The sequence below is a fragment of the Trifolium pratense genome, linkage group LG6 (genome assembly GCF_020283565.1).
Source record: "Trifolium pratense cultivar HEN17-A07 linkage group LG6, ARS_RC_1.1, whole genome shotgun sequence".
Classification (NCBI taxonomy): domain Eukaryota; kingdom Viridiplantae; phylum Streptophyta; class Magnoliopsida; order Fabales; family Fabaceae; genus Trifolium; species Trifolium pratense.
The window spans coordinates 19,632,553-19,658,425 of record NC_060064.1 but is presented as its reverse complement, the minus strand read 5'-3'; the positions used below and the strand labels follow the sequence as shown (position 1 = coordinate 19,658,425).

At 30.8% G+C, this 25,873-nt stretch overlaps 1 protein-coding gene across 1 annotated transcript; it reads left to right on the top strand.

Moving 5' to 3' along the window:
- The first annotated feature begins 20,296 nt into the window (after positions 1-20,296).
- LOC123893091 (transcription factor SCREAM2-like) lies at positions 20,297-23,419 on the top strand. Its single transcript, XM_045943013.1, has 4 exons — positions 20,297-20,457; positions 20,552-20,690; positions 21,683-21,856; positions 23,090-23,419. Exons 2-4 carry the CDS (start codon positions 20,568-20,570, stop codon positions 23,168-23,170), a joined length of 378 nt encoding a protein of 125 aa, XP_045798969.1. The 5' UTR covers positions 20,297-20,457; positions 20,552-20,567; the 3' UTR covers positions 23,171-23,419.
- Positions 23,420-25,873: the final 2,454 nt, after the last annotated feature.

Genomic DNA, 25,873 nt, shown 5'->3' with positions numbered 1-25,873 from the left:
TCCCTGCAGTCACTATTTGACTGCAGGTGACTTTCAATCACCCATAAGGTGGTTGCACTTTCACATGCTTAGCTAAATATATTGATGGTATTTATCAAACATCATTTTTTATAGGCTTAAATGATTAATTCGTCGCTGTATCATTTTTTGTTTTAAAATAGTTCCTGGATGTGTAAATCTTATTGGTTTTAGTCCCCTAATGTTAAGTGTCGTTTAAAAATGATGACGTGGCAAACGGAGACTGACGTGGCAACGTGTAACGTGGCAAACGAGGATGATGTGTCAATGATGATGCTCAGTCATCCACTTAGAGGGATCAAATCCAAAAATAAAATTGCAGAGAGGGATAATTGTTCAAAACTCATTTTTTTTTATTTTCCAAAAGGGATAAAATGAGAATATTGGTTTGTTTGTAGGGGTAAAGGGTTAAATGTAAGGGTAAAGAAAAAAAATTCGAATTTTTGTCACTCACAAAACCATATGACAATTTTTTGTCCATATTACAAATATAACAAAAAAATACAAAATACCCTTTTTAGTTTCGAATATAATAATATTATCGCATTATCTCCCTCCGTTACAACTCCTATCATGTATTATCTTATTATGTCATGTACTATTCCGTCCAGTTCTTATTATTTTGCGAATCAAACGAAGTTCTTGAAAAAAAATGTTAAGGACGTCCGTAACATATTGAACCCACCACCTTTTATTTTTTAGTTTTTTATTTATAATAAAATACAATAAATGAAAATACACACACTTTATATACTCACTAGCGGGCCAAGCAAGCGCGTTTCGCGCCTGCCTGTGTTTAACTTATGTCCAAAAAAAAAAGTCTTATATTATGGTGAGTTTTTTAATAAAAAATTTTGCGGCTAAAAAAAAAGTGTCTTATGTTATGGTGAGTTTGTTAATAAAAGATTGTTGCTGCTCAAAAAAAAAAAAATCAAGGATATTGTTGGTATTATGAAAAATTCATACCAGAAATATTTGTATCATCTATATATATATATATATATATATATATATATATATATATATATATATATATATATATATATATATATATTAATAACTAATCTGGGAGCACCCCTCTCTAATTATCCTGGATTATTAACATAGAATCCTGTACAACTCCACGGAGATTTACTTGGCCTAATTAATTTTTTATATAAATAATCTTTGATTTCTTTTTTACAATATTCTAAATATTGCTGATTCATTTGAATTGGTCTTGCCTTCATGGGTATAGACCTTTCATTAAAATTAGGTTCATATGGTAATGATATCATATGCTTCTTCCTATCCCAAAAAGCATTGGGATGTTCTGAGCATATTTCTTTTTCAAAACGTTGTTGTAATAGAATAATTTTGTCTTTTATATTTTTAGATTCTAATTGGCTTTCTATTCTTTTATATTGAATTTCTTTATTTAGCATATTAATATGTTTTTTCTTTTGAGAAATTAAATTAATTGTAGATGTAGAAAGGTTTTGAACAGTATTTAAATCTTTAATTCTGGGTGCTTCAAAAAATCTAAATATAACTTCTCTTCCCAGAGCGTTTGAAGTGATAGCTTCATGAGAAACTGTAAAAGGGTATAATAATGAAAGAAACGGTGTTCCTAAAATAATATGTTGATGTATATTTTTAACTAATAAAAAATGAGTTTTATAACAAACATGATCTTTACAGATCTTAGCATCTGTTAATTTGTACTGAACTTGTAATTTATGGCCTCCTGCACCACTTAATCGTTGCAAAGTTTTTTCATAAAATTTTGTAGGTATTAAAGCTGTAGCTACCATGGTCATCTCTTGAATGGTATTTAATATATTTTGTTCACTATGTCCATCTATGTTCCATTCTATAATTGAATTACCGCTGTAAGAGCTGGCAACCATGTCTCTAGCTTCTTCAAATTGAAGATCCGGAAAACTAGGTCTAGGATAATATAGTTTCTCGTTCTTCCTTGATAACCCATGTGTTTTCTAATTCTATTTATTTTATAATTATCCTCATTCTTTTCTAATATATTTACTTGTGCTTTTGCTTTCCCATTAATATTTCTAATCCTTTAACGAGATATTTGGGATGTTTAGAAAACCAGTCTTGTAAGACTTGATTTTTAATAAGATCTGGATTAAACTTATTCCACCATTTAACTCTAATGCATCTGATAATCCAAAAAATATTACTATCTGGCACTGATAATTCTTTTCTAAATGTCCACAAAGTTATCCAAGAAATTCCAAATGAAGCATGGAAGATTAATATTTTTAAATGATCTGGAAGCTTAATTTCTTTGCTGAAATTCTCAAAGGCTTGAGCTGCAAAGTATGAGTAAATGCTAACATCCGGTCCCCATTCATGAAACCATTTAACGAACCAAAAAGGGAATTTAAGAGGGAAATCTTTTTTAAACCAAATGAACCAAGAATGGTCAAACGGTTGATAATACAACATATTGTTCCAGGCATCCATATAATCGAAATATGAATAGTGTTGAGGTGAGAACCGCCTAGAGAAACTTTTTGTAGTAGAAGGATGAGCCTTCCAGTCCGAAGGAGATAATATCTTTAGAATTTTAAATTTAGAGAAAATAATTTTGTTTTTGTCATTCTTATCATAAGTGTGAGTTATATCAATGGATTCAGTATCCACTAAAATAAACTCATAAAATAACCGAGTCTTGTCTGGATTTGAGGGTAAGTAATGGAACCCTGAAGGGAAAATTTTTGAAGTAATTTGTAGTAAGGAGCCTTCAGAATTATATTCTGGTTCAATTAGGAAAAGAATCTTTTTATAATCTTTTTCTATGAAGGGACAAGATAATGAATCTGGAGGTGTATAAAAAGGTAATTTTTCTGGGGTTAGTTATTAATTATATACCCTTAAATAAAGTACTTCAATGGATTAGATACCCCATTCCTAATAAAAAGGATTTAATAGGACGATTATCTAATTCAATTATATTTTCTAAATTCGATTTAAAGTCAGGATATTATCAAATTCAATTAGAAGAAAAGGATAAATATAAAACTGCTTTTGTAGTCCCCTTCGGTCATTATGAATGGAATGTAATGCCCCTAGGATTAAAGAATGCTCCTAGTGAATTCCAGCACATTATGAATGATATATTAAATAATTATCAAGAATTTTCTATTGTCTATTTAGATGATATATTAGTATTTTCCAAATCTCTAAATGAACATTTTGATCACTTAGAGAAATTCTTTGAAATCATTAAAAACAATGGATTAGTTTTATCAGCCAGAAAAATGAAATTATTTCAAGTTAATGTGAGATTTTTAGGATTTAACATATATCAAGGAACCATTACTCCCATTAGTAGAGCTATAGAATTTGGGGATAAATTCCCAGATGAATTAAAAGATAAAACTCAATTGCAAAGATTTTTAGGATGTGTAAATTATGTAGCTGACGTTATTCCCAACATTAGAATCATTTGCTTACCCTTATTTAAGAGGCTTAAGAAGAATCCTCCCCCGTGGGATGAAACCATGAGTCAAAGCATTAGACAAATTAAGCAATTGATTAGAAGGCTACCCTGCTTAGGAATCCCAGATCCCCAAGCTTTTCTTATAGTAGAAACTGATTCCTCTGATATAGGATTTGGAGGAATATTAAAACAAAGATTACCAGAGTCATCTATAGAACAAGTTGTTAGATATTATTCAGGAACCTGGAATCCGGCACAACTAAATTACAGTACTATCAAAAAAGAAGTTTTAGCTATTGTTTTATGTATTACTAAATTTCAAGATGATTTATTTTCAAAGAAATTTTTATTAAGATCTGATTGTAAGGCTGCAAAAGAAGTTTTACAAAAGGATGTTAAAAATTTAGTTTCCAAACATATTTTTGCCAGATGGCAAGCTTTATTATCATGCTTTGATTTTGACATAGAACATATTAAAGGAGAAAAGAATTCTCTACCAGATTTTCTTACCAGAGAATTTTTACAGGGAAAAAGCAACAATGAGCAAAAAAGATAATTATGGCCCTCCTCTCGAGGAGTCATCAAAAAGAGTTAGTACAGCAAAACATGTATTACAAAACCCAGCTTCGTCAACTCCCTTACAGAACAAATTTACTCCATTAACCCCTTTAGCCTTACCAGCTTTTTACCCATCCTCATCATCTTACTCACCTATATATATATATATATATATATATATATATATATATATATATATATATATACATGTAGAAATAAAACTACATTTATTACTTCAATATAATAATTTAATAAATAAATTTCGTAGGTGTTATATACGACATTATATGATTCATAATCAACAGCAAAACTTTTTTGTCTTTATTATTATTTTTGGCGAATAATATGTTTGCATTATATGTATGCAAATTAAGCATGGTTCCAAGGAAGAGAACATGTTCAAATGCATGTTCTTGAGTAAACGGTACACAGTAACACGATAGACACATTCATTGTTCACTTCAAATTTTGCTATCCACATCATTGAGCAAGAAATTAAACAACTTTATTAAATAAGTAAATATTCTTTGTACCTTTTATATTTAAAATAAATTAAATATTCTAATAAAATTAAAATAACCAATAATCTTGATGAATTAATTTTTACCCTTTTCTATAGTTTCTTGTCACATGTGCTGTAGTAGCCTGTGCATTTTGCCAAACCTGACCTAACATAATTGGCTCATAGATGTGTAACATTGATAAACAAGGACCACAAATTTTAACAATATATGATCATCAATCACAAATCAACATTGGGGTTAAAGTTTCATTCTTCTCCAATTTTCATGGGGAAATGGATACTTTTTCAAAGTGCTTACTCATCCTTCTTGTTTTCTATATAATTATTATTATTATTTTTTTAAATAAAAGGCTTTTCAAATAGAGACTAGTAATAATGTTGCCAATTGTTTAGGAGGCAGGCCAATGGCTGTAAATATATAGCGCAAGATACCTTGAAGAGCTGCTTTCGTCTTTTTTTTTTCTTCCTCGGAAGAGTACGCCAATATGATTTTAATGACGTGCGGAGCTTTGCATCTGACATTCTTTGGTTAGTGGGGAAAAATCAGGTCGGGATTCAAAAGTATTTGGTGATCAGAATTTTACCGCTTAGATGAATAAGTAGAGTGTTTTAGATTCAAACCATGACCTTTACACATTGCAATGCTCTTATCGATTGAGTTATGCTTACGAAGACGATTTTCTCTTTCTATAATGCCAAATATTGTTTTATATTTCTAGAAAAACATATTTTTTATGTAGGCCAATTTTTTTTTTCTTTTTTTAACAAAAAATGAAATGGCTATTTTGATTAGTTATAGAAGGAAATTATTTTTTATAGAAGTGCGAGAAAAATGTAATTCATGGTATTTACTCTCTTCAAACTTAATTATAAGCAAATATTTATTTTCCAGATTGATTAAATAACTGAAAATAGAGCATTTGCTAATAATTAAGGGCGAAAGATGATTTTTCAACCTTATTAATGAAAAACTATTTTGTTCTAGACTGAACCAAAAAGCTGACATCCCATTTAAGTCCTAAGGCAAATATTGCTCCCCATTGTCCAAAGCCAAGGCACACCGGCCCTCATGATACACTGCCCATAATGGATAAATCATATCCATGTCAAGGCACACCGTATTCTTATGCTGCACTACTCATAGCGGATAAATGACCCCTATCAATGTCATGAGATATTTATTCCTCATTCCACTCACATAGTGGAACCCATAAAACGGTTATTCACAGCATTTTCTATATATACAGTTATGCGCTCATCCTCATGGTACATACATATTTCACTCATTTCATACACATTCATCTTGAGCTGTAATTTACTTGAGCGTTGAAGTGCTAATATTTTTGCAGGTATGTTTTCCCTCCGTATCTGAGTTCATCACCATCGTCATCGGCTACACGAAATCCACCAAAGAAACCATCTAGTTCTGTCAGTTCAAAACATATTTTAACCTGCATAGTTTTCAACTTAAATGGTTTTTCAACCATGATTTATACTGTTTTTTATAAATAAATAAAAAATCTCTAAAGAATAATCTATAAATTATTTATATCAATAATTGAGTTTCAAAAATCTTATGTTATAGCTACTTAGAAAAGTTACATTATGTACATTACTAAAAATGAAATTACAATCTTCAATTTGGTGTAATTTGAATGTGTTGGGACTTTTAGGAGAACATAAAATATTAGGGTTAATTATTATATTGGACTAAAAACAAGCGTACAAATAATTTTGACACCAAATTTATATCCAAATTCTCAATACGTGGTCTTCTCATTTTATTATGCTCAACAATTTATTTTTTTTTATCAATATATTTCTAACTAAAATTTGACACATCAACATTCTCTACTCCAAGTAAGAGACTCTCAACGTATTGGATCCAACATCACAAACCCCCACTCTCTCTCTCTTCCCATATTCAAGTTGAATAAAACTACGATATTGAGGCATGAAGAGGTTTAAGCATTAAATATATTATTGGCTCCTCTTATATGGTGCTCAACATTCACTTTTGCTTCCACTATATGAAATCTTATTCACATTTAACAGGGAACAAATCCTCTCCCGTTAAAAGTGTTGTACAATGAAGTCTGGACCATTGGATTTGTTTTGTTTGCAGACAGCCAAGTATTAAAAAAAATGGACGGTGCTGATAGTGAATATCTAACATTAGATTTCCTCCGATGTAATCCTCACGAGAGAGGATTCTCACCCCACTTAACACACAAACAAGATATCCATTGCACACAATTGTACCTCTTAACCTGAGTAGGACGGTAGTGGATGCCAAAATTCTCTGTCCCATTGCAACAATCTTAGAACCGGATTCAAACTCAAAATCATCTTGTATGTGAAAGAATGTTATAAATTAATAACCTTAGATCAATAGATACAAGTTATAGCATATTGTAATATTAGAGAATATACGGGAACGGTGTACCTGGAATAGCAGCGGATCAATCCTTCATTAATTGAATCTGAGAGAGTAAGAGAGTTGAGACGGTGCTTCCACCTCTCACTGATGAGTCCTTATGCGTGTTATGTTTTCAGTGTTACTAGCTTAATGGGATGGCTAGCATATATACTCATCAGTGGAGGCAGGGACCTCTCAATAGGCTGACTAGAAAGAACGGCCCAACCCATCACGGCCCGTTCAACATTAAGCCTTATATTAAACATGACAAGTAATTGTATTTGATATTATACACTTTTAATTATATTTTAAATAAATAATTAAAGTAAATCCAAATATCCAACAATCTCCCACTTGGATTACTTTAATTAGTCTTTAAAATATAACATAAGAATAGTGGTAGAAATTTATCAAATATAATAAAACATGTCATCTAAAGTATAAGAAACATAAGATTTAAACAGTGCAGAAATTGAATCCGATAGGGCAAACAAAATCATACATGCTAAACCTTAAATTTCACATAGAATAATATGGATTAACATTATAAAATTAAGAATTTGTAATCCAATAAAGGTCCATGCATCTAAAATGCTACAACAAACTCCCACTAACCCAAAATATAGAAGACTTAATCAAATATATATAAGTCTGTCGTTAGTGGTTCTGCCAATGAGTTTTTGATTTTATAAAAGTCATAGAATATCCACATAGGTCAAGTAATTACTAACTTATAGGGATAGCCTATTAAGAGAATAATTACTTTTAGTCGAAATCATTAAATGTTCTACAACGTTTGACATTCAATTAATCCAAATTTTAGCAAAAAAATTGTGACTATGAAAATCCATAAAGAAATAGGAGACCGGAGAATCTCCAATTGGATTAACACAACCACTTAGTTTAAAGAAAATAAGACATGGATTAATGTGGCCACAAGAATGTCAATAATGAACAAATTATGATTATGCAATTCATAAGTACTTTAAGAACACAATATCATACTCGATAGGAGTATTGATACTATACGTAGTACTTACTATTTATGACCTTATAGAATGTGTAGTGTTGGTAAAAGAGAAGCACAATATATTTGCATGCTAAGAGATAATTGTGCATTTTCCAACAAATTGACTTAAGCATCAAATTATGATGCTTACCGAGATTAAAGAGTTGATATATATCTTAGAATAGTAGAATGAGACTGAAATTTAAAGTCTCTTAAGCTATGCCATATTTTATCTAGCGCACAAAATATATGGCAAGAGTGAGATTATAACTTTAAGTTTTGTGTTTATATTATTGTGTACATATTTTCATTGATCTCACATATATGAAAAAGAGTGAAATTTCTTATTTGAGCTCATAGTATATAATATTATGTACACACTCCCACTGATCCCACATATATAAACAAGAATGAGTGGAATTTTCTTTAGTGTTTTCATTAGTGATCACTAATATACAAATATTATGATGTGTAATATTTAACAGTGGGATACTTATTTGCTAGTGCAAAATTTTCTATATATATGTGGTTATATAATTTTATTTTATTTCAATACTAGAGTGTCACAAACTCAACCACATTTTTGCACATGAATATAGCAGAATTACTAACACAAGTGGTAACTCAATAATAATATAAAATCCAATATATACAAAACTTTTCAATGGCAGATTTTTATAAGTGTTGGATTTCATGGTTAACCACATATTCTGCATTTAGAATTAAGGAGATTGCTAATTTTTACTTAACAATTTATAATATAAATCTCCTTATAACAAATAAAATTCTCAAAAGAATTTTTATATATAAAGTAGCTATCATATAAAGAGTATGATGAACATATATAAAAGGTTTATCATCATACGAGTGAGATTAAGTCTCTAGTATTATAAAATAGGATATGAGACTGTATATATAAAAAGTTTTAATAAATCACTCATAAAACTCAAATGCTACAATTATAAACACACACATTTGAGAAATAGTTTGGTTACACGCAGCGGAAATACACGAGACTTACATTTTATTATTATTGAGGGTATATGAGAAAATAGTCATTAACTTCCATAAGTGTTGAAAAATAAGAATAGTTTGAAATATGTCAAATATAGTGAAAATAGAAAAAATTGAATATCTCAAATGTACACTTTAAAACCATTTAAAATAATGACATAAAATAAATAGAATTTTTGTTGGTAGAGTTGTTAAGCATTTGAGATTTTGACATATTGCTTTTACAAAATGAGTTTACAAAAATATAGGATGATATGGAAGTATATAATAATTTATGAGAAAAGACTATAATTAATATCCTCAATATAAGTCTCTACAGTAGTTTTATGTCTAGAATTATGAAACAAATAAATATATTTGTTTCTTAGCTATAGTTAATTTGCATGTAGAAATTTTCTCACTTGACAAAGAATGGTTTTTTTTAAAATGGTTAGATATTTTTCTTACACCAAGAAAAGAATGATCATGTTAAGCAATGTCATACCGATAGGTATGTCCATTACGTCACACAATACATAGTGAGGATTCTCCCACTTGATAGAGAATGATAGTTGAATTAAAAGCAATGTTTATAAAACCGGACCGGACCGGCCGGTCCAACCGGTTCGACCGAGAACCGGACCTAGCACCGGTCCGGCTAGCCTTCCAGAACCGGCAGTCTGCAAAACCGCTCAAAAAACCATAAAAACCGGTGCGAACCGGTAAAAACCGGATGAACCAGTGAACCGGTGCCGGTTTTGTCTAACCGGCCGGTCCAATTTATTTAATAAAAAAACAGAATTTTTTTTTTTTTTTCAATTTCCAGTACAGACAATAGTTAAAAAATTGCGATTTTTATTTTTTTTTTTAAAAAAAGCTTGCACTTTTAATCCCCAAATCCTCCTTCTCTATCATGATGATATAGATCCATCAGTTTAAGACCAGCACAGTTCTTTATCTTTACACCATTTAAGAAGAGGTAGAGTTTGAGAAGTTTTTCGGGTTGGATAATACATATGGTTCTGCATAATCTCTTTGCAATTGTTTCTTGTTTCTATTTCTGTGTAACATTGTTGCTGAAACAACAATTATTAATTTAAGTATCAACCTTTAAGGCAAAAAAAAAAAAGAGTTTGAGAAGAAGAAGAAGAAGAAAAGGTAGGTATAGAATTTGAGATGCAGAAAGTGGAAAAACATAGAGTAAAAATAGGGAGAGGAAAGTGATGTTGCGGCTGTGAACTGTCTTTGGCTAATTAGGTTTAGTTAAAAGTACTCCTATATATATTGCCTAATTTGCCTTGTGTTTTGTTGAACAAATGTATTGGGCTTTTCTTTCTTTGAGGCAATAAATATATTGGGCCATACTATCCAATTCTGTTTTTAAAAAACTACTACTATGATGAATTTTATTTATAAAAATTATTATTTATGAAGTTTAATATTATATTTATTTATTATTCCGGTTCGATCGGTTTAATAGCGGTCCAACCGATCCGACCAATTGAACCGTGAACCGGAGGTCACACCGGTTCGACCTCCGGTCCGGTTTTTAAAACATTGATTAAAAGTTTGAAAATATTTTTAATAAATATTCAACTATTTCTCTATCACATGAAGATCGTGTTGAGTGACGTCACACCGATAGGGTTATGTCCGCCACTTGACAAAATCTAGGGATAGATGGCAATCCAATTTTTATTTTTATTTTTAAATAAAGTTTAAATAATTCATTGATTAAAATTAGGATAATATTGAATTGCAAAATTAAGATATTAGCTACATGCGCTATAATATATTTAGTGAAATTTCTTACTTATTGTAATATCATTCAAGGGTATTAAGGATAGTAAGTAAGAACTATAGCATTTCAATGTACGGTTTTTATGTCACAACATTTTAATAGTGACAGAGTATTTGAAATATAAATATATAAAATTAAAGTAAATTGAGTAATAACGAATATTATATTAACAACAACACACCGATAGGGTATGATTGTTGTCAGTATACTTTGCATAATTGTATCCACGATAGGTGAGATTACAATTATACAAATCATTAATGTTTATGCTTAAAAGAATATGATAAAATAATATCATGCATAAACAATCTATTTAATTTTATTCATATTAAAATAATAGAAAAAATGCTTAAAAGTATTTTAAATTAGCACATCATAAATATGACTTTAGAATTTATATACGAAAGAATATGATAGCAAGAGTTATTATTTAAAATAAAAGTGTGTAAAATAGCTTTGTATTTTATCCAGAATAGAACTCTTAGACTAAGGTTTTAAATACTCCCACTATAACTTAAATATAAATTGAAAATAGAGTATTATAGTAAGAAAACAATATATATACAATCATTATAGAGTTCTATTTAGAATTTCCTGAAAAAGGATTCCACTTTTATATTTATATAATTGCACAATAAGAGAAGAAGAAATAAATTTCTTCATATATGCAATAACCAGTAATGGGTCACAAGAGGTTAAAGAATTTGATAAAACCGTGACTAACCTCATAAAGTGTGACATTCATCCTTGTCTTTAGTGTCATTGGCTTTTGATGATTTGGCGAGAATACAATTTGATAACATCATCTCAGAATATCCATACATAAAGAATAAGCCATTAAAACATATATGAGACTCTAATTATAAATCAATGTGATTTATATAAATATTTTGTTACAAGGATGATAATAGTTTTAAAATAGCCTCAATTTCAATAAACTTGTTTTGATGATATTTAAGTGATAAACAACAATGAGGCGTATAAATTTTAATTCATACTTAGAATTTTAGCATAAAAAATGCAAGATTGCATCATTGAATAAAATAAAATATATAGTTTAATACTAACTTGATCCAAATATTTAATTGCGACAAGACACTTATTTAACATAATTAGAAAGTTTATAATATTTGTCAGAAAGTTAAGAACAAGTGTATAAATTTATATTTGTCGCAAAAGAATTGTTCAACTATAAATATTTGGATCGTTATGCTAAAATAATATGAATTGAAGAATTTAACTAATAGAGTAAATACACAATTGTCTATAATAGAATTCTCAAAATAATTTTATTTTAAATACTCCCAAAATAGTTTTCAATTTTAAATGGAGTTAATTGATGAAAAATAAAAGATTAGAGAGTTCTAAAACCTAAAATATTATGGACAATAGTTACATTATATAATATAAGTCACGAGGTTTTAAAAGTAATCAAATTACAAAATTGCACTGACCTCTGAGAATGTGACTTTTATCCTTGTAAGTAGAGTCATGACTTTAGCCAGATTCCATGAAGTCTTTTGCGACGTCATCTCAAGCGGTTCATAAAAATAGTCAAAGAGAAAACCGTTATATCAAGTCATAAAACTCTATTTTAATAAATCAATGTAAGGATGTTATAAATTAATTTGCCTTAAGAATTTACAAGTGGAAAATAATAAAGCAACATATAATTTAATAATAATGATAATTTTAAATTCAATGATCTCCAAAATTTGAGCCTAAATAATTTACGATCATAACACTTCCATAGAAAATAAAATACATTAGTGTTACTACTATTTATAAAATTTTAGAAGACGGCTCAAATTAATCTTTGAGAATGTGTTATTCAATAGTATGCAATTCTCACATTTAAATAACACCAATATTATTATCATTATTTATTTATTTTGGAGATCATAAATCAAAATTATCATTTTGTTTCAAAATAACAGAGTATCAATTTGGATGATATGGAATAAATTAAAATAATTTAATGACACATTAATTTGATGCAGAATGAATAATTTCTTTAAGTGCCATAAAAGAGTAAAGAAATTATCATATTAGTTTTGGACCAAAATATTTTGAGAATACATATGAAAATTACAATTTATTCTCAAAATAGTCAATATAAAATATTTTAAATGTCCAAAATTCATACCAAAATATTAAAGTATTTATTAAATAATTATTTTGGCAGAAAAATAAAATAATTGGAATTTTTTAACTCTGACACGCGCCGCACGCGCTACAGCCCGCGAGTGGGCGTCCATTGGGGCTGGCTGAACAACTTCTTCTTTACCCGAAAAACAGAAAAACGGGTCACAAAAAACCCGCGGTTTAACCCGGTTCGTTCTTACTCAATACGCAGAACCATACAATGATCTATATCGCATTTTGATCGTCATTCAATTTTAGAAGGGTATCCGGCATTAATTTTAAGAATCCTTAATCGAATCGTGGGTTGAAAAATTAGGGTTCTTGCGAAATAGGCAACGATAAACAACGATTGAATATGGGTTCTGTTTGTTATGATACGATTTGGAGAAAACTCATATCAGTTTAGAATTTAATTGAGTTTGAAATCAGGATCGAAACGCAGTAATTGTATCAACGTGTTCTTTGCAATCATGTTTTAATGTCCTTGCTTTTATACAATTAAATATATTAATTAATTAAAATAAAAGGAAACATGCTATGATCGCAGATTTGCAGAACATGAGATATAACAGGTACAGTAATAGCATTACAACATGATCATAATAAAAAATCATTCACAAATTGTGTCGCACATTCATATCAAGAATTGAAACAGTGAGATAATGATTTTATTTGAACAATAACTATAATATGTATCTATAGTGGCTCTGATACCAATTGAAAGAATGTTATAAATTAATAACCTTAGATCAATAGATACAAGTTATAGCATATTGTAATATTAGAGAATATACGGGAACGGTATACCTGGAATAGCAGCGGATCAATCCTTCATTAATTGAATCTGAGAGAGTAAGAGAGTTGAGACGGTGCTTCTACCTCTCACTGATGAGTCATTATGCGTGTTATGTTTTCAGTGTTACTAGCTTAATGGGATGGCTAGAATATATACTCATCAGCAGGGACCTCTCAATAGGCTGACTAGAAAGAACGGCCCAACCCATCACGACCCGTTCAACATTAAGCCTTATATTAAACATGACAAGTAATTGTATTTGATATTATACACTTTTAATTATATTTTAAATAAATAATTAAAGTAAATCCAAATATCCAACAATATGATGCAACGGCATTTGGGTTTCAACTTGAAAGGACTTACCACTAGACACTAGTATTAGCTGTCTTTCGTGGCCTAATTGATAAAATTAGTTTATGTGTCTTTGTACAAGCGATCTTATCCGTTTGATGCAATTTGGTTTTTTCTATGTGTGTAGGTATGGTATTGGTGGCTAAATCCAACATGTGAGGAAAAGAGACAAACCAACTATGTACACGATTAGAGAAAATATATGGGAATTTTCCACCTATAACAAGTGTACAAGAGACATGTTCTGTTGTGTTACTAGAACGTAGCCCGTGAACCTGAATGTCACTTAAAACTCTCACGTCACTATAAGATACAACAGATTATGGCCCGGGCGGCATTTCCTTTATTTTTGGACTCTAACCGTCCTAGTCTTTGCCTCTCAATTGCCAACCCCACATGAACTACAAATCTTAGAATTGGAAGTTGGACGTAACTAAACTCTACACAAAATCCGCTTGTATGGTGAGCATTGCTCTCACTTTATAAAAGCTAGTTTGCAACCGATGTGAGACTTCTTAAACATACTCCCTCGCACCTAGCACTATTCGGCTTGGGGCGCATATATAAATAGTGGATGACCCAATCAGAAACCGATTGTTGCTCGGATGATTTTTTGTTGATTTTATGATTTTATTCTTCGTCTTAAGCATATTTGTTGAACTTGCATATTTTTATTGTGTAGCCATGGATAAATCAAATGAATGTAGTTCCTTTTGAGTTGATAGCATTATGCTAAAACAACATGTGAAGGACAGATGTGCCGGTGCAACATGTTTGACAAGATGTCTCATCCTAAGCAGGACATCTTGCACCAGAACTAGCAACATGCATGTTAGGACAGATGTGCCACTAACACATGTTAGACAAAATGTCCCAACTTGAGTAGGACATCTTGTACAAGCAGAAGACATTATCTTATATGCGCGTATCTCTCCAGAGTTTGTTATAAGGCGTGGAGGATTGATTAGCTGCCAAGAAAATGTTTGATAACAAAATTTGTTATCAAACCTAGATGTTATATATGATTGGAAGTTATAACTATCTTAGAAAAAAATTTACTTGAAACTTTAAATCTATTAAAGTTTGTTTTAAAACAAAGTTTGTTTTAAAATCACGATGCAACTCAAACTCAAACAAATCTCAGGAGTTGCATCATTATATAAAGCGACTCAAGCCAACATTTTCAAGTATGAGCAATATTTGAAGAAGAATCTCTACATAGACTAGTTGCGAGTCAAAGCACTTGTGCAGTTAAATTGCTCGCACTCTATTCCTTCTCTTCTGCTGTTAAATTGCTCGCACTCTATTCCCTTTCAAGCCGTTAAATTGTTAGCTTAAGTATATTAAAGAGAGAAAAACACCTAAAAGTTCAATTTTTTGGTTTTTCTGGGTTTGAATTTTTGTTCTTTTATGGTTTGTTGAAGATTGAGAAAGAACAGTGATGATGGGGTGAGGAATGTTAGGTTTGAAGAAGATGAAGATGAAAGAAGGTTTGATGATGAAGATTTATGGGTTGGAAAAAAAAAAACTGAAAAGAATTTCTTTTAAGTTTGGAGGTCGTGTTCTTAAATTATAACATTTCTTTTAAGTTTTTTTAATTAAATAAAAATATTTCTTTTCAGTTTTTTTTAAAAAAATTAGGTAATTTCCACTTGTACAATTGACATGGCATTTAAAAATAAATTAAAAATAAATTATTTCCACGTGTCATGCCACGCCATGATTTTGTCCATGTCATATGTCTACATGTGCAGCCAGGGGGCAAAGGCAAGGAATCTTCATATTGCAGGGGTGAAATCTCAAAAAAAAAATAATTGTTGGGGATAACAAATAACTGGCTTTAGAGCTGTCAAAGGGGTCGGCCCGGTCCAGCCCGACCCGGCCCGAGGGGGCCCGTTCATATAAAGGGCCTGGCCCGGCCTGGCCCGTTAACTTCGTGGCCCAGCCCGCCTAGCCCGGCCCAATAAGTAAAAGCCTATATGGCCCGATGGACCGGCCCACTAATTTTCAGTTTTTTTTTTTTGAAAAAAAAAACAGATTCTAGTACTAAATTTATTTTATATCTAAATATCCCTATATTTTCTCACATAATCTCCCAAACAATAATATCATCCTCTTTATCCTCATCAAACAAACAAACAAATCTCTAACAAATAATCTCATCATAATCCAAAAAGTTTTTTGTCATATTATTATTATTAGTATTATTATTATTAGCGGCCAGTGTCAGTTTGTGTGATCCACATTTTCTATTTTGCCTTATGTTTTGGTGAGTTTGTTAATAAAAGATTTTTACAGCTAAAAAAAAAGACGCGTCTTATGTTATGGTGAGTTTGTTAATAAAAGTTTTTTGCTGCCCAAAAAAAAATTAAGGGTATTGTTGTTATTATGAAAAGTTCACACCAAATTTTTTTGTATCCTCTTTATACATAGGTATTGATTTCCACCTCGTATCTCAGTATTTTATATCTACTTCTAATATAATCAAATTAATTACTACCAAAGTTACTAATTTATTCTTAGTAGTTTTAACTATATTCCAAGTTTTATATCCTTCATTGTAATTTCACAACAAAAAAATATAGAAAGAATATAAGATAAATACAATAAAAACATGATATGCTTAGAAATATGAATAAAACAGATTATAGATAGGAACAAAACACAAATAATAACAATAAAACGATAATTTGTTTTAAAAAAAATAATAAAACGACAAAACTAATAAAAAAGATTATATATAATTTATGCGTAAAAATAGGATCAAAATATAACAATAAAAAAATTATAGAATTTTTTAAAATATTTTTTAAATTTTTTAAGGGGCCGGCCCAGAAGCCCGTGGGCCGGCCCATGACGGCCCATGAAAAAGCCTGGCCCGATAAGGTCTGGCCCGATAAGGCCCGGCCCGCTAAAGTCTGGCCCGATAAGGTCTGGCCCGATAGGCCTAATAGGCCGGCCCAATAGCCCGACCCATTTTGACAGCTCTAACTGGCTTATTTTGCATGGGGTATAAAGCTATTTACCCAACTTTTATTTATGTTTATTAGAACTACTTACTTGGTTTTCTATTTTTGGGACTTAATGCTTGGAATATGAAGAAATGAATGCATTTAATGCATTTTATGGTGCCTTATTGATCAAGACTTTTTTAAAATGATAAATGGAAGACTTTCCTTAATGAATAGAAGATGGAAAATCAATAGAAATCATGTTTGGTCGTAGCAAAAGGTCCAAAAAACTATTACTAAAAGTTGAGCAATTGAATAGTCCAGAATTTACCAAAATCTAATACCTACCGGGGCTCCGTGGTGCCCTGCCATGGTCGTGGCATGCAAGTCTATAAGCAGGAAGTTCGCAAGAAAGTCCTTCCACGACCCATGTTGTCCCTGCCATGGTCGTGCGAGACCCAGAACTAGAAATCGACAATTTTTGTCTTTTCATTTCACTTCTAATTGTCAGTTATATACAATAAAGCCTTAGTAACCACTAAGATGCACAAAATTAAGGTCATTTAGGCCGTAAATAAAACCTCTTTGTCATGCAAAAAAAATCATCTCACACTCTTGTAAACATTATTGTTCTTAAAAATTAAAACAAACTCAAAAATAAAAGAGTTAATCTCTTCAAAATCGGGTAAAATAAAAAATAATTAACACGATTTTACACAATTTCACCATGATTTAACTTGTTCAAAATTGACCTTTTCACGAGTTTACTAATGATTTAACGCGATTTTTCATGCCTAGGCACGTAAAATCAGATGATTTTACATGTTAACATGCAATTTTGACAACATTGATTGGTGTTGATTAGGAAGTCTTGCAATGATGATATATTCTCCAACAAGGTGCAGTGTATTGAGCAATTGGTGTATTCGACAAAATTCTCCTTGACAATGATGGTTTTTGAGTAAGATCATTGGATCTTAATTTATCTATTATGAGTGGGTAGCAGAACCCTCCTTTTTTTTTTTGACAATCAAAAACTCATATATTTCATTATTCAATAAAGAGTAATACTTTGACAATCAAAAACTCATATCATTTCATTATTCAATAAAGAGTAATACAAGGAGGTAGCAGAACCCTCCTTATAATTGCGCTTATAACATATTTAGAATGTTTCGGGTGGAAATTGGCTAAGTAGCGCGCATGACTTATTCTTTGAATGTGTCATATTTTGGTATTAATCTTTTAAGAGGCCTTGATAATTTATAGTTTCATCGCGAAGTAAAAGTTTGATAAAAAATTATTTTCACTAATTAAGAATCAAACTTGGATTTCATCATTCTTTCTATAACTATTCCATTTATGTACTGCTGCAAATGTGTTTAAAAAACGTTACTCCCTCTGTTCCTTTTTATTTGTTGTTTTAGAAGAAAAAAATTTTGTTTCAAATTATTTGTCGTTTTGATAATTTAAGGTTATATTTTTCTATTATACCCTCCTTCCTAATTTTTTTTATTGACTAAATTTTATGTAATTTTTTTATTGTATTTTTTTTACATAATATAGGAAAGAGAAAGTGTGTGCAAAAAAATAGAAATTTATTGATGGATTAAAATTAGGATATAATAAGAAGATAAGAGGCAAAACACACTTTCTTAATTTGGTATTATTATTATTATTATTATTATTTTGGTGAGTATTTGGTATTATTATTTTAAAATGAACAAAAGGAGTATTATTTAATGTAAAATCATGATAAAATTGTTTCTCAACAAGCATAGAAAATATCACAAATCTCCACGATTGCTTGATTGTCCAACTATTATATCACTTTCAACCTACGACATGTCCAACTATGTGAATGTAACATATATGAAGTAATATCATCAACAATATAGTGAGTATGTCACAACAGATTAACTCGTCATCAGCATAACTCGTGATTATCAACAAATTCATGTAGTTCATGTGCCTATATTACGTAAGATATATTATCAGTACTCTTTCTTTTTATAGTTTTTTTAATTGTCTAGTAACATGTACACTTGTGCATATTAATGATATTTCATTGGTCTCGTAGAAACAAGTTTTACTATTGAGAAAATGTACATAGAAATTGCACTTTTGGTCCCTAACTTTCACAAATTGCAATTTTATCACTTAAACTTTTAAAATAACACATTCGGCGTCTAACTTTCACAAACTTGTGATTCTGGTCCCCTAACCAAGTCAGCGCACACGTGTTAAGTGACTCACATAAAACCTCAACATGACGTGGACAATGACTCATATCACGTCAACATATGTGGCATTCCATGCTAACGTGGCATGTGCGTCATTGTCCACGTGGCAAAACAAGCTGATGTGATTGTGAGTCACTTGCCACGTGTGTATTGACTTGATCAAAATTAGTGGGGAGTCATTCTTTTGCAAAAAGGGCTAAAGTTAGGAGGTAAAAATAGCAAGTATGTGAAAGTTAAAGAGTCAAAAATACCATTTTAAAAATTATGTGGCCAAATTATAAGTTTGTAAAATTAGAGTGCCAAAAATACAATATAACCTATTTATTTCATAAAATAGAGAAATAGTCTTTATTGATATCGATATATTTCTAATTGTAAAAAATTTATACATTCCTTAGCAAGGAATCCTACCCTTACAATGTCACCTCAAACACTAATGTTTTCGAATAACATACTGTAGTTAATATAGACACAATCATTGACGTACTCGGATTAACCATCCTTTATGCCAGATACTAGCACAAAGAGGAAGTGGCAAGCCAATTTTTAATTTAACCATGTTCCCAAAATATAAAAAGTGGTTCCATCTTTCCAATCCCGTCGACAAGCCTAACCAAATAAACACATCTTCCCACAATTAAATACCAAAAAACAATAAGGCCCATTTTTCATGTTAATAGTCATGAAAATTATATATAGGGGGCAAATTTGTAAATAACTAGTGAAAAAGCATAATTTGTTGTGGGGAATATTTAGGTAGTCATCAAGCAAACAAACAAGAGATCACATAGTAATAATTTTTGTAAGCTTATTAGCCACTTCACATTTATATTATATTATAAGGGTCTTGTTAACATGTGCCCTTAAGGCACATGTTAAGATATACCAAAATAGAAATTCAACATTTAATGATACAATAAATTTAATGCTTCAAAAGTCAAAATGCACAAATTAACATTTAATAATTTCTATTTTTGCTTCTTTAACATGTGCCTTAAGGGCACAAGTTAACATTCTCCATATTTTATAATATAAACAAAAAGAAGTTAAAAACCTCCAAAGCCACCACCACACATATGGAACCAAATGTAGAGAAAACCACAATCAAGTAAACATAAGCTATAAGAAGGAGAAGAAGCTAGCATATGTCTCTTCAACACAAGTATCAACAACTTCGAGATGTCACAAGATCTAGTGCTGTAAAATAAATATATTGGTTTATATATTTCTTGTGTACTGTTTTTTTTTTTTGTGTTTATTATTAATGAAGTTAAAATGGATAATAATTGGCAGATGAACAAAGCCTCAAATGGATGATGAGCAAAAAGTGGATGATGAGCAAATGGATTGGAAGCAAAAAGTGGAAGGATTGAACTATGAGTTAGGAATTGTTGAATCATCAACTTCTCAAATGGATGATGAGCAACCTAAGGTATTCTTTTGTAGTATTATTACCCACCTTTTTTTTTTTTCTATAAACAAAAATGTGTTCAACAAGTATAAGGGATACTCAACTATATCAAAGATACATACTACTCCACGCAATCCACAATTTTTATTTGCGGGATGTGAAAAGCCTTCAACAAAAATGTTTTTGAGCTAGTGCGCACTGCGCACTACAAATGAACAATTTTCAAGAAATTATTTTAATTTCATAAGTAAACGCAATAAACTATATCCTCCTTAAATATTGTTAAATAATTCTTCATCCTTCAAATTACCAAGACTAGCGTCAACCACGGAATAAACTTATCCCTCTCATAGCTTTTGCTGTTAAAAAAAAAAAAAAACTTATCCCTCTCGTATACTTCTTGCCATCTAATAACACCGTCACCATGTTTTAACAAATGAGATAAACTTTGGAAACACAACTAATTTAAAATGTTACGCCAAACATGGTAAGAAATGGAGCAAGTAAAAAATAAATATGAGCTATTTTTAAGTGAACGGAAGCAAAAGACACGAGAACATAGGGTTTTGAGCTGCGTTTGAGGTGAGTCTCCTTTAAGCAATCTCTATGTACAAACAATCACTTTCGATGGAACAATCACAGAAGACGTTATCACCTATCTATTTTATCTATTAAAAATTTAAGGCGAGGGATAACGTCCTAATTTAAAGCTGGGAAAACCTTATCACATATACTCCTTCCGATTATTATTATTATAAGCAAGCAACCACTTTTTAGGTTCATTAGAAATGTATCTGATCAATAATATAAATCAGATACATCAGTTTTCCAATGAATCTAAAAACTATTTGACAGGAGGGAGTATGTTTGATATACCCTACGATGTACGTAGACTTTCTTAATTAGAGTTCACTCTTCTGTAAAAAAGAAAAGAAAAAATATGGTTCATTATTGCCACATCTTTGTGTGTCTAGAAAAATGAATTCACTTATAATTTTTTTATTTTGATATAGGTGAGTGTGAAAACCCTAGAAAAGGGTTTCCTAATCAATGTGCTTTTAGAAAAGAATAGACCTGGTATGCTTGTGTCAATACTGGAAGCTTTTGAAAATTTGGGACTTGATGTGCTTGATGCTAGGGTTTCTTGTGAAGACACTTTCCAGCTACAAGCTGTGGGATCAGGAGATGTAAGACAATAAATATATTAATATTTTTCTACCATTTCTCTTTTACACTTTTTTATCTTTTAAATAATTGAATTAACATGATTTTTGAAACCTATATATAAAGACGCGTTCCCACTTTGTACACACGTGTGGGCATTGTTCAATATTGGTGACAAAATCTTACTATTTTGGGTTAATATTGGAATTCCGATATGTATGGGTCGCTAGTCTTTTTGTGATCAGTTCTCCTTGAGTTTAAAGTCTTTTAACTAACCAAGATATTGAACTCAAGCGATTAATGAGCTCCGGTTGAGACGAGTTGTTTGAAAGAACTCGAATTCTATTCCTGGCAAAAATAATTTTAGTCAGATTTTCCTAACTTTATAGCCGGACTCTAAATTACTGAACCTAATTCGGTAATTCTCTTAAATATCATAGGGCTAATATCAAAATGACAAAAACTAGCGACACACAATCCAACACTTTCTTTTCAAACAAGCTATCTTGTATAGGAGACTTATACCAAAAATAGTACATGAGTTCTCATACTAGTTCTTGTAACCTGCATGTTTTTTATATGTGATGAGTTGCAGCATAATTTATACTCTCGTGAATAAAATATATTTGTTTATCATAAAACTAAAAAAATAAAAAAGTGTTGAAAAGAATTGAATCTGCAAAATAGGATCCGTATATTTACTGTTGGGAACTATAGACGTAGTTTCACACTTTAATCAATCATGGCCGATGATTTGAAATCAGGCGGTTCAATTTAAAATATAATTTTATAAAACAAAACGATCTCAGCCGCCGATCAGAGATCGCATGGCTCAGATCAATTACTGTTGGCACCCTGCAAAATAGTACGCTCTCCAGGGGCATACTAGACGGAAAAAAAAAATGATTGAAGTAAGATGTAATGTCTAGAGAATTTGAATGGACAGTAAAAAAAATTGTTTGAAACCATGTTACGTAATGTCTAGAGAATCTGAGAGATCTTTGTTTTCTTGGTCTCTACTTTTAGTCTTTTGTAAGGAGACAAAATTGTTCAAATGCCTACTTTAATTTCATACAGAATATTTTCAATCTAAGTAGCTTGTTTAATAATCTTGCCAACAAAAGAAAGAACTTGGATTAATTATTATATATCTTGTTGTCTAAAGAAGTTAAATATTGGTAAATAAAATATATGATGGTGCCAAATATATTTCCTAGCTCTCTCTCATGTGATTATGATTATGTTATGTTATGCAGAGTCACAAGGACGACAGTATCAACGAGCAAGTGGTGAAGCAAGCAGTGTTGCAAGCTATCAAGAACACGGACGACGAATAATCAAATGGATTGATTCATACGTATTATAATAAATCCATAACACTTTTTTGTCTTGTTTTATAAGCTTCAAATTTGTACATATATATATATATACAACTCAAATAATATCTGTGATTCCATCATCATATTCAGCCAAAATTTGAGGTACCTACCTACCATATACTTCAATGGCCCTTAGATATTGATATGGCTTATCATGATCAGCATCTTCTCAAAAAATAATGAATGGACACACATTTTCCAACTTGATTGATAGTAGAATATTTTGGCTTTCAGTGGGTGGGGAAGACAAAATATTGGCCTATGTTTCTTTGTTGTTATTGTTGTAAATTTGAACCTTGTTCAAACCAACAAGAACAAAGAATTGAATAAATAATGATACTAATCAACAACTAAACAGTACGTCTAAGCAACAAACAATAATCAACCAAGAATAAAGTCTAGCAACTTAGTGTATATATAGCAAATCTACAATCAAATAAAAAAACTACGATGCACATCAAAATTATTTATTCAGTTCGGGCTAAATTATTTGGTTAGAAACATATCTCTCCAAATCATTCATATTGAGTCTTTAAAAGAGATACAGAAGAGTTACAAGAAATTAACTTCAAGAGTTCAACATGAAAAAATCTTAATGTCTGCCCCTTTTTTCTCCCTTCTCTCAACCCACAAGATGAACATTGTTCCAAATTGGGACAAAGGCCTATCTGCATGTTGGACTCGGTAGCCCGACACATAAAATTACAATGCATATCATATGATGGACACACCCTGATTATGGACCGTCTAAGTCTTTACAACCTTGCCATAACACAACACCCTATCACAATCACAAGGGACATAAGAACTTTCTAGGTCTTTATAACCCTATTATTTTGTTATATAGCCTGCCAAAAGGTCTTCATGTATGCAATATATAACCCTAGATACCCCTACTCTACTATGCTTACTGACTTGATTGTCGAAGTGTGCAGGTACCAGAAGGGAAAGACCCAAAGCTCACGCTTGGATGGGTTGCGAGTGAAATTGAGTCACCCAAAATGGACTAAGGCTAGAAAATTTTGTTTAAGGTGGAAAGCCAGTTCTAGACCTCAATTCATCAAGCAAAACATGGATGGACCAGAACAGAAGATGGCTGAAGAACTTTATCCCATCATAGCAAATAAGCTAGTTGATTGAATTTGTAGTGTTTTGTAAAATTAGAGATTGAACTAACTTATAAGTATGAATGAAATGACATAAAAATGATATGTTTAGTTAATATTTAATTTTTTCAAGTAAGATGACAGAGGTAAAATTGGAAGAAAAATGATAAGCTATAAGCTCATAACTCATAAGCAACTTGAAATATCGTTTGAAAAATAAGCTATAAGCTAGTAAAATAAGCTATAAGCTCTTTTTGAAAATTGTTACCAAATAGATCTTGTTTAGCCAAATGAACTTTTAAGCTATAATCTAAAAGCTATAAACTAGGAGATTTACTATTGCCACCCTACCAGTTTCTCGTGCGCCTTAGGCGTTTCCTGTTTTACCCTTCAACTACTTAGGTAGCGAAAGTTATAAAATGAGATTTTTTGAAAAATGTCATCCGCTACTTAAGTAACCAACGTTATAAAGGTATGGTGTTTTTGTGGGGTGTCCACTACCTAAATAGAGGACGAGAGTGTTTTAGTAAATTCGTAGGACTCGCGAGAAAATGGGTAGGGTGAAAAAAGGAAATCTCATAAACTAGCTTGTGTGACTTTCCAACCAGAGTCATTCATGTATATGTAAGGCTTTGTTTAGGATTAAAATCTCTAATTTGCAAAACTCAATTTACTCCTATAGCTTATTTTACTAGCTTATAGCTTATTTTTCAAAAGCTATTTCAAGTAGCTTATGAGCTTATAGCTTATCATATTTTCTTACAATTTTACTCCTATCATCTTACTTGAAAAAAAACTAAATATTAATTAAACATATCTTTTTTATGTCATTTCATACTTATAAGCTAATTCAACCGCTAATTTTACCAAACACTACAAATATAATCAGCTAAGCTTATTTCCTATAAGTTTTTTTTTTTGAACCATCCTATAAGTTAAAAGTTATCTTATAAGCTAACTGCTATAAGCTCATTCGCTATAAGAATTTCATTTTATGCAAGGCCAGCCCAAAGATCGCTCTTTCAAAACAATGTGAGTGTTTTTATGCAAGGCCAGCACAATCAAATGGAAAGTCCCAATCTGTATAAGAATTTCATTTTACCTTATATGTTTGCCCAGCACATAATGGATTAGAGTGGAAGAATAAATTGGTGCATTGTGCCTTTTTGGCTTGTTTTCCATCTCACGTCTTTTTTTCATGATTGTTAATTTGTTATTACAGATTTGCTTCTCGTGCTTTCTGGAAGTCCTCGTTTGCTTTTAGAAATTTCAAAAATATCTCTCTCGCTATTTAAGTAGCGAATTTATGGGGCGCCAAATCTGATAACTATGTTCGCATTCTAGAATGCGAACCTTAAAAAATAAAAGGCGAAAGAATGGGAAGAGATACAAAAATATTAAATTTGATAACGTTCGCATTCTAAGATGCGAACTGTTTTATTTTTCTTTTCAATGTTTGCTATTTATAACACACTTGCATCATGCGTTACGAGGAGGGTAGTATTGAAAAGCCGGAGGACACGTGTGAGATTCAATTTGAACAGGACCTTTTCAT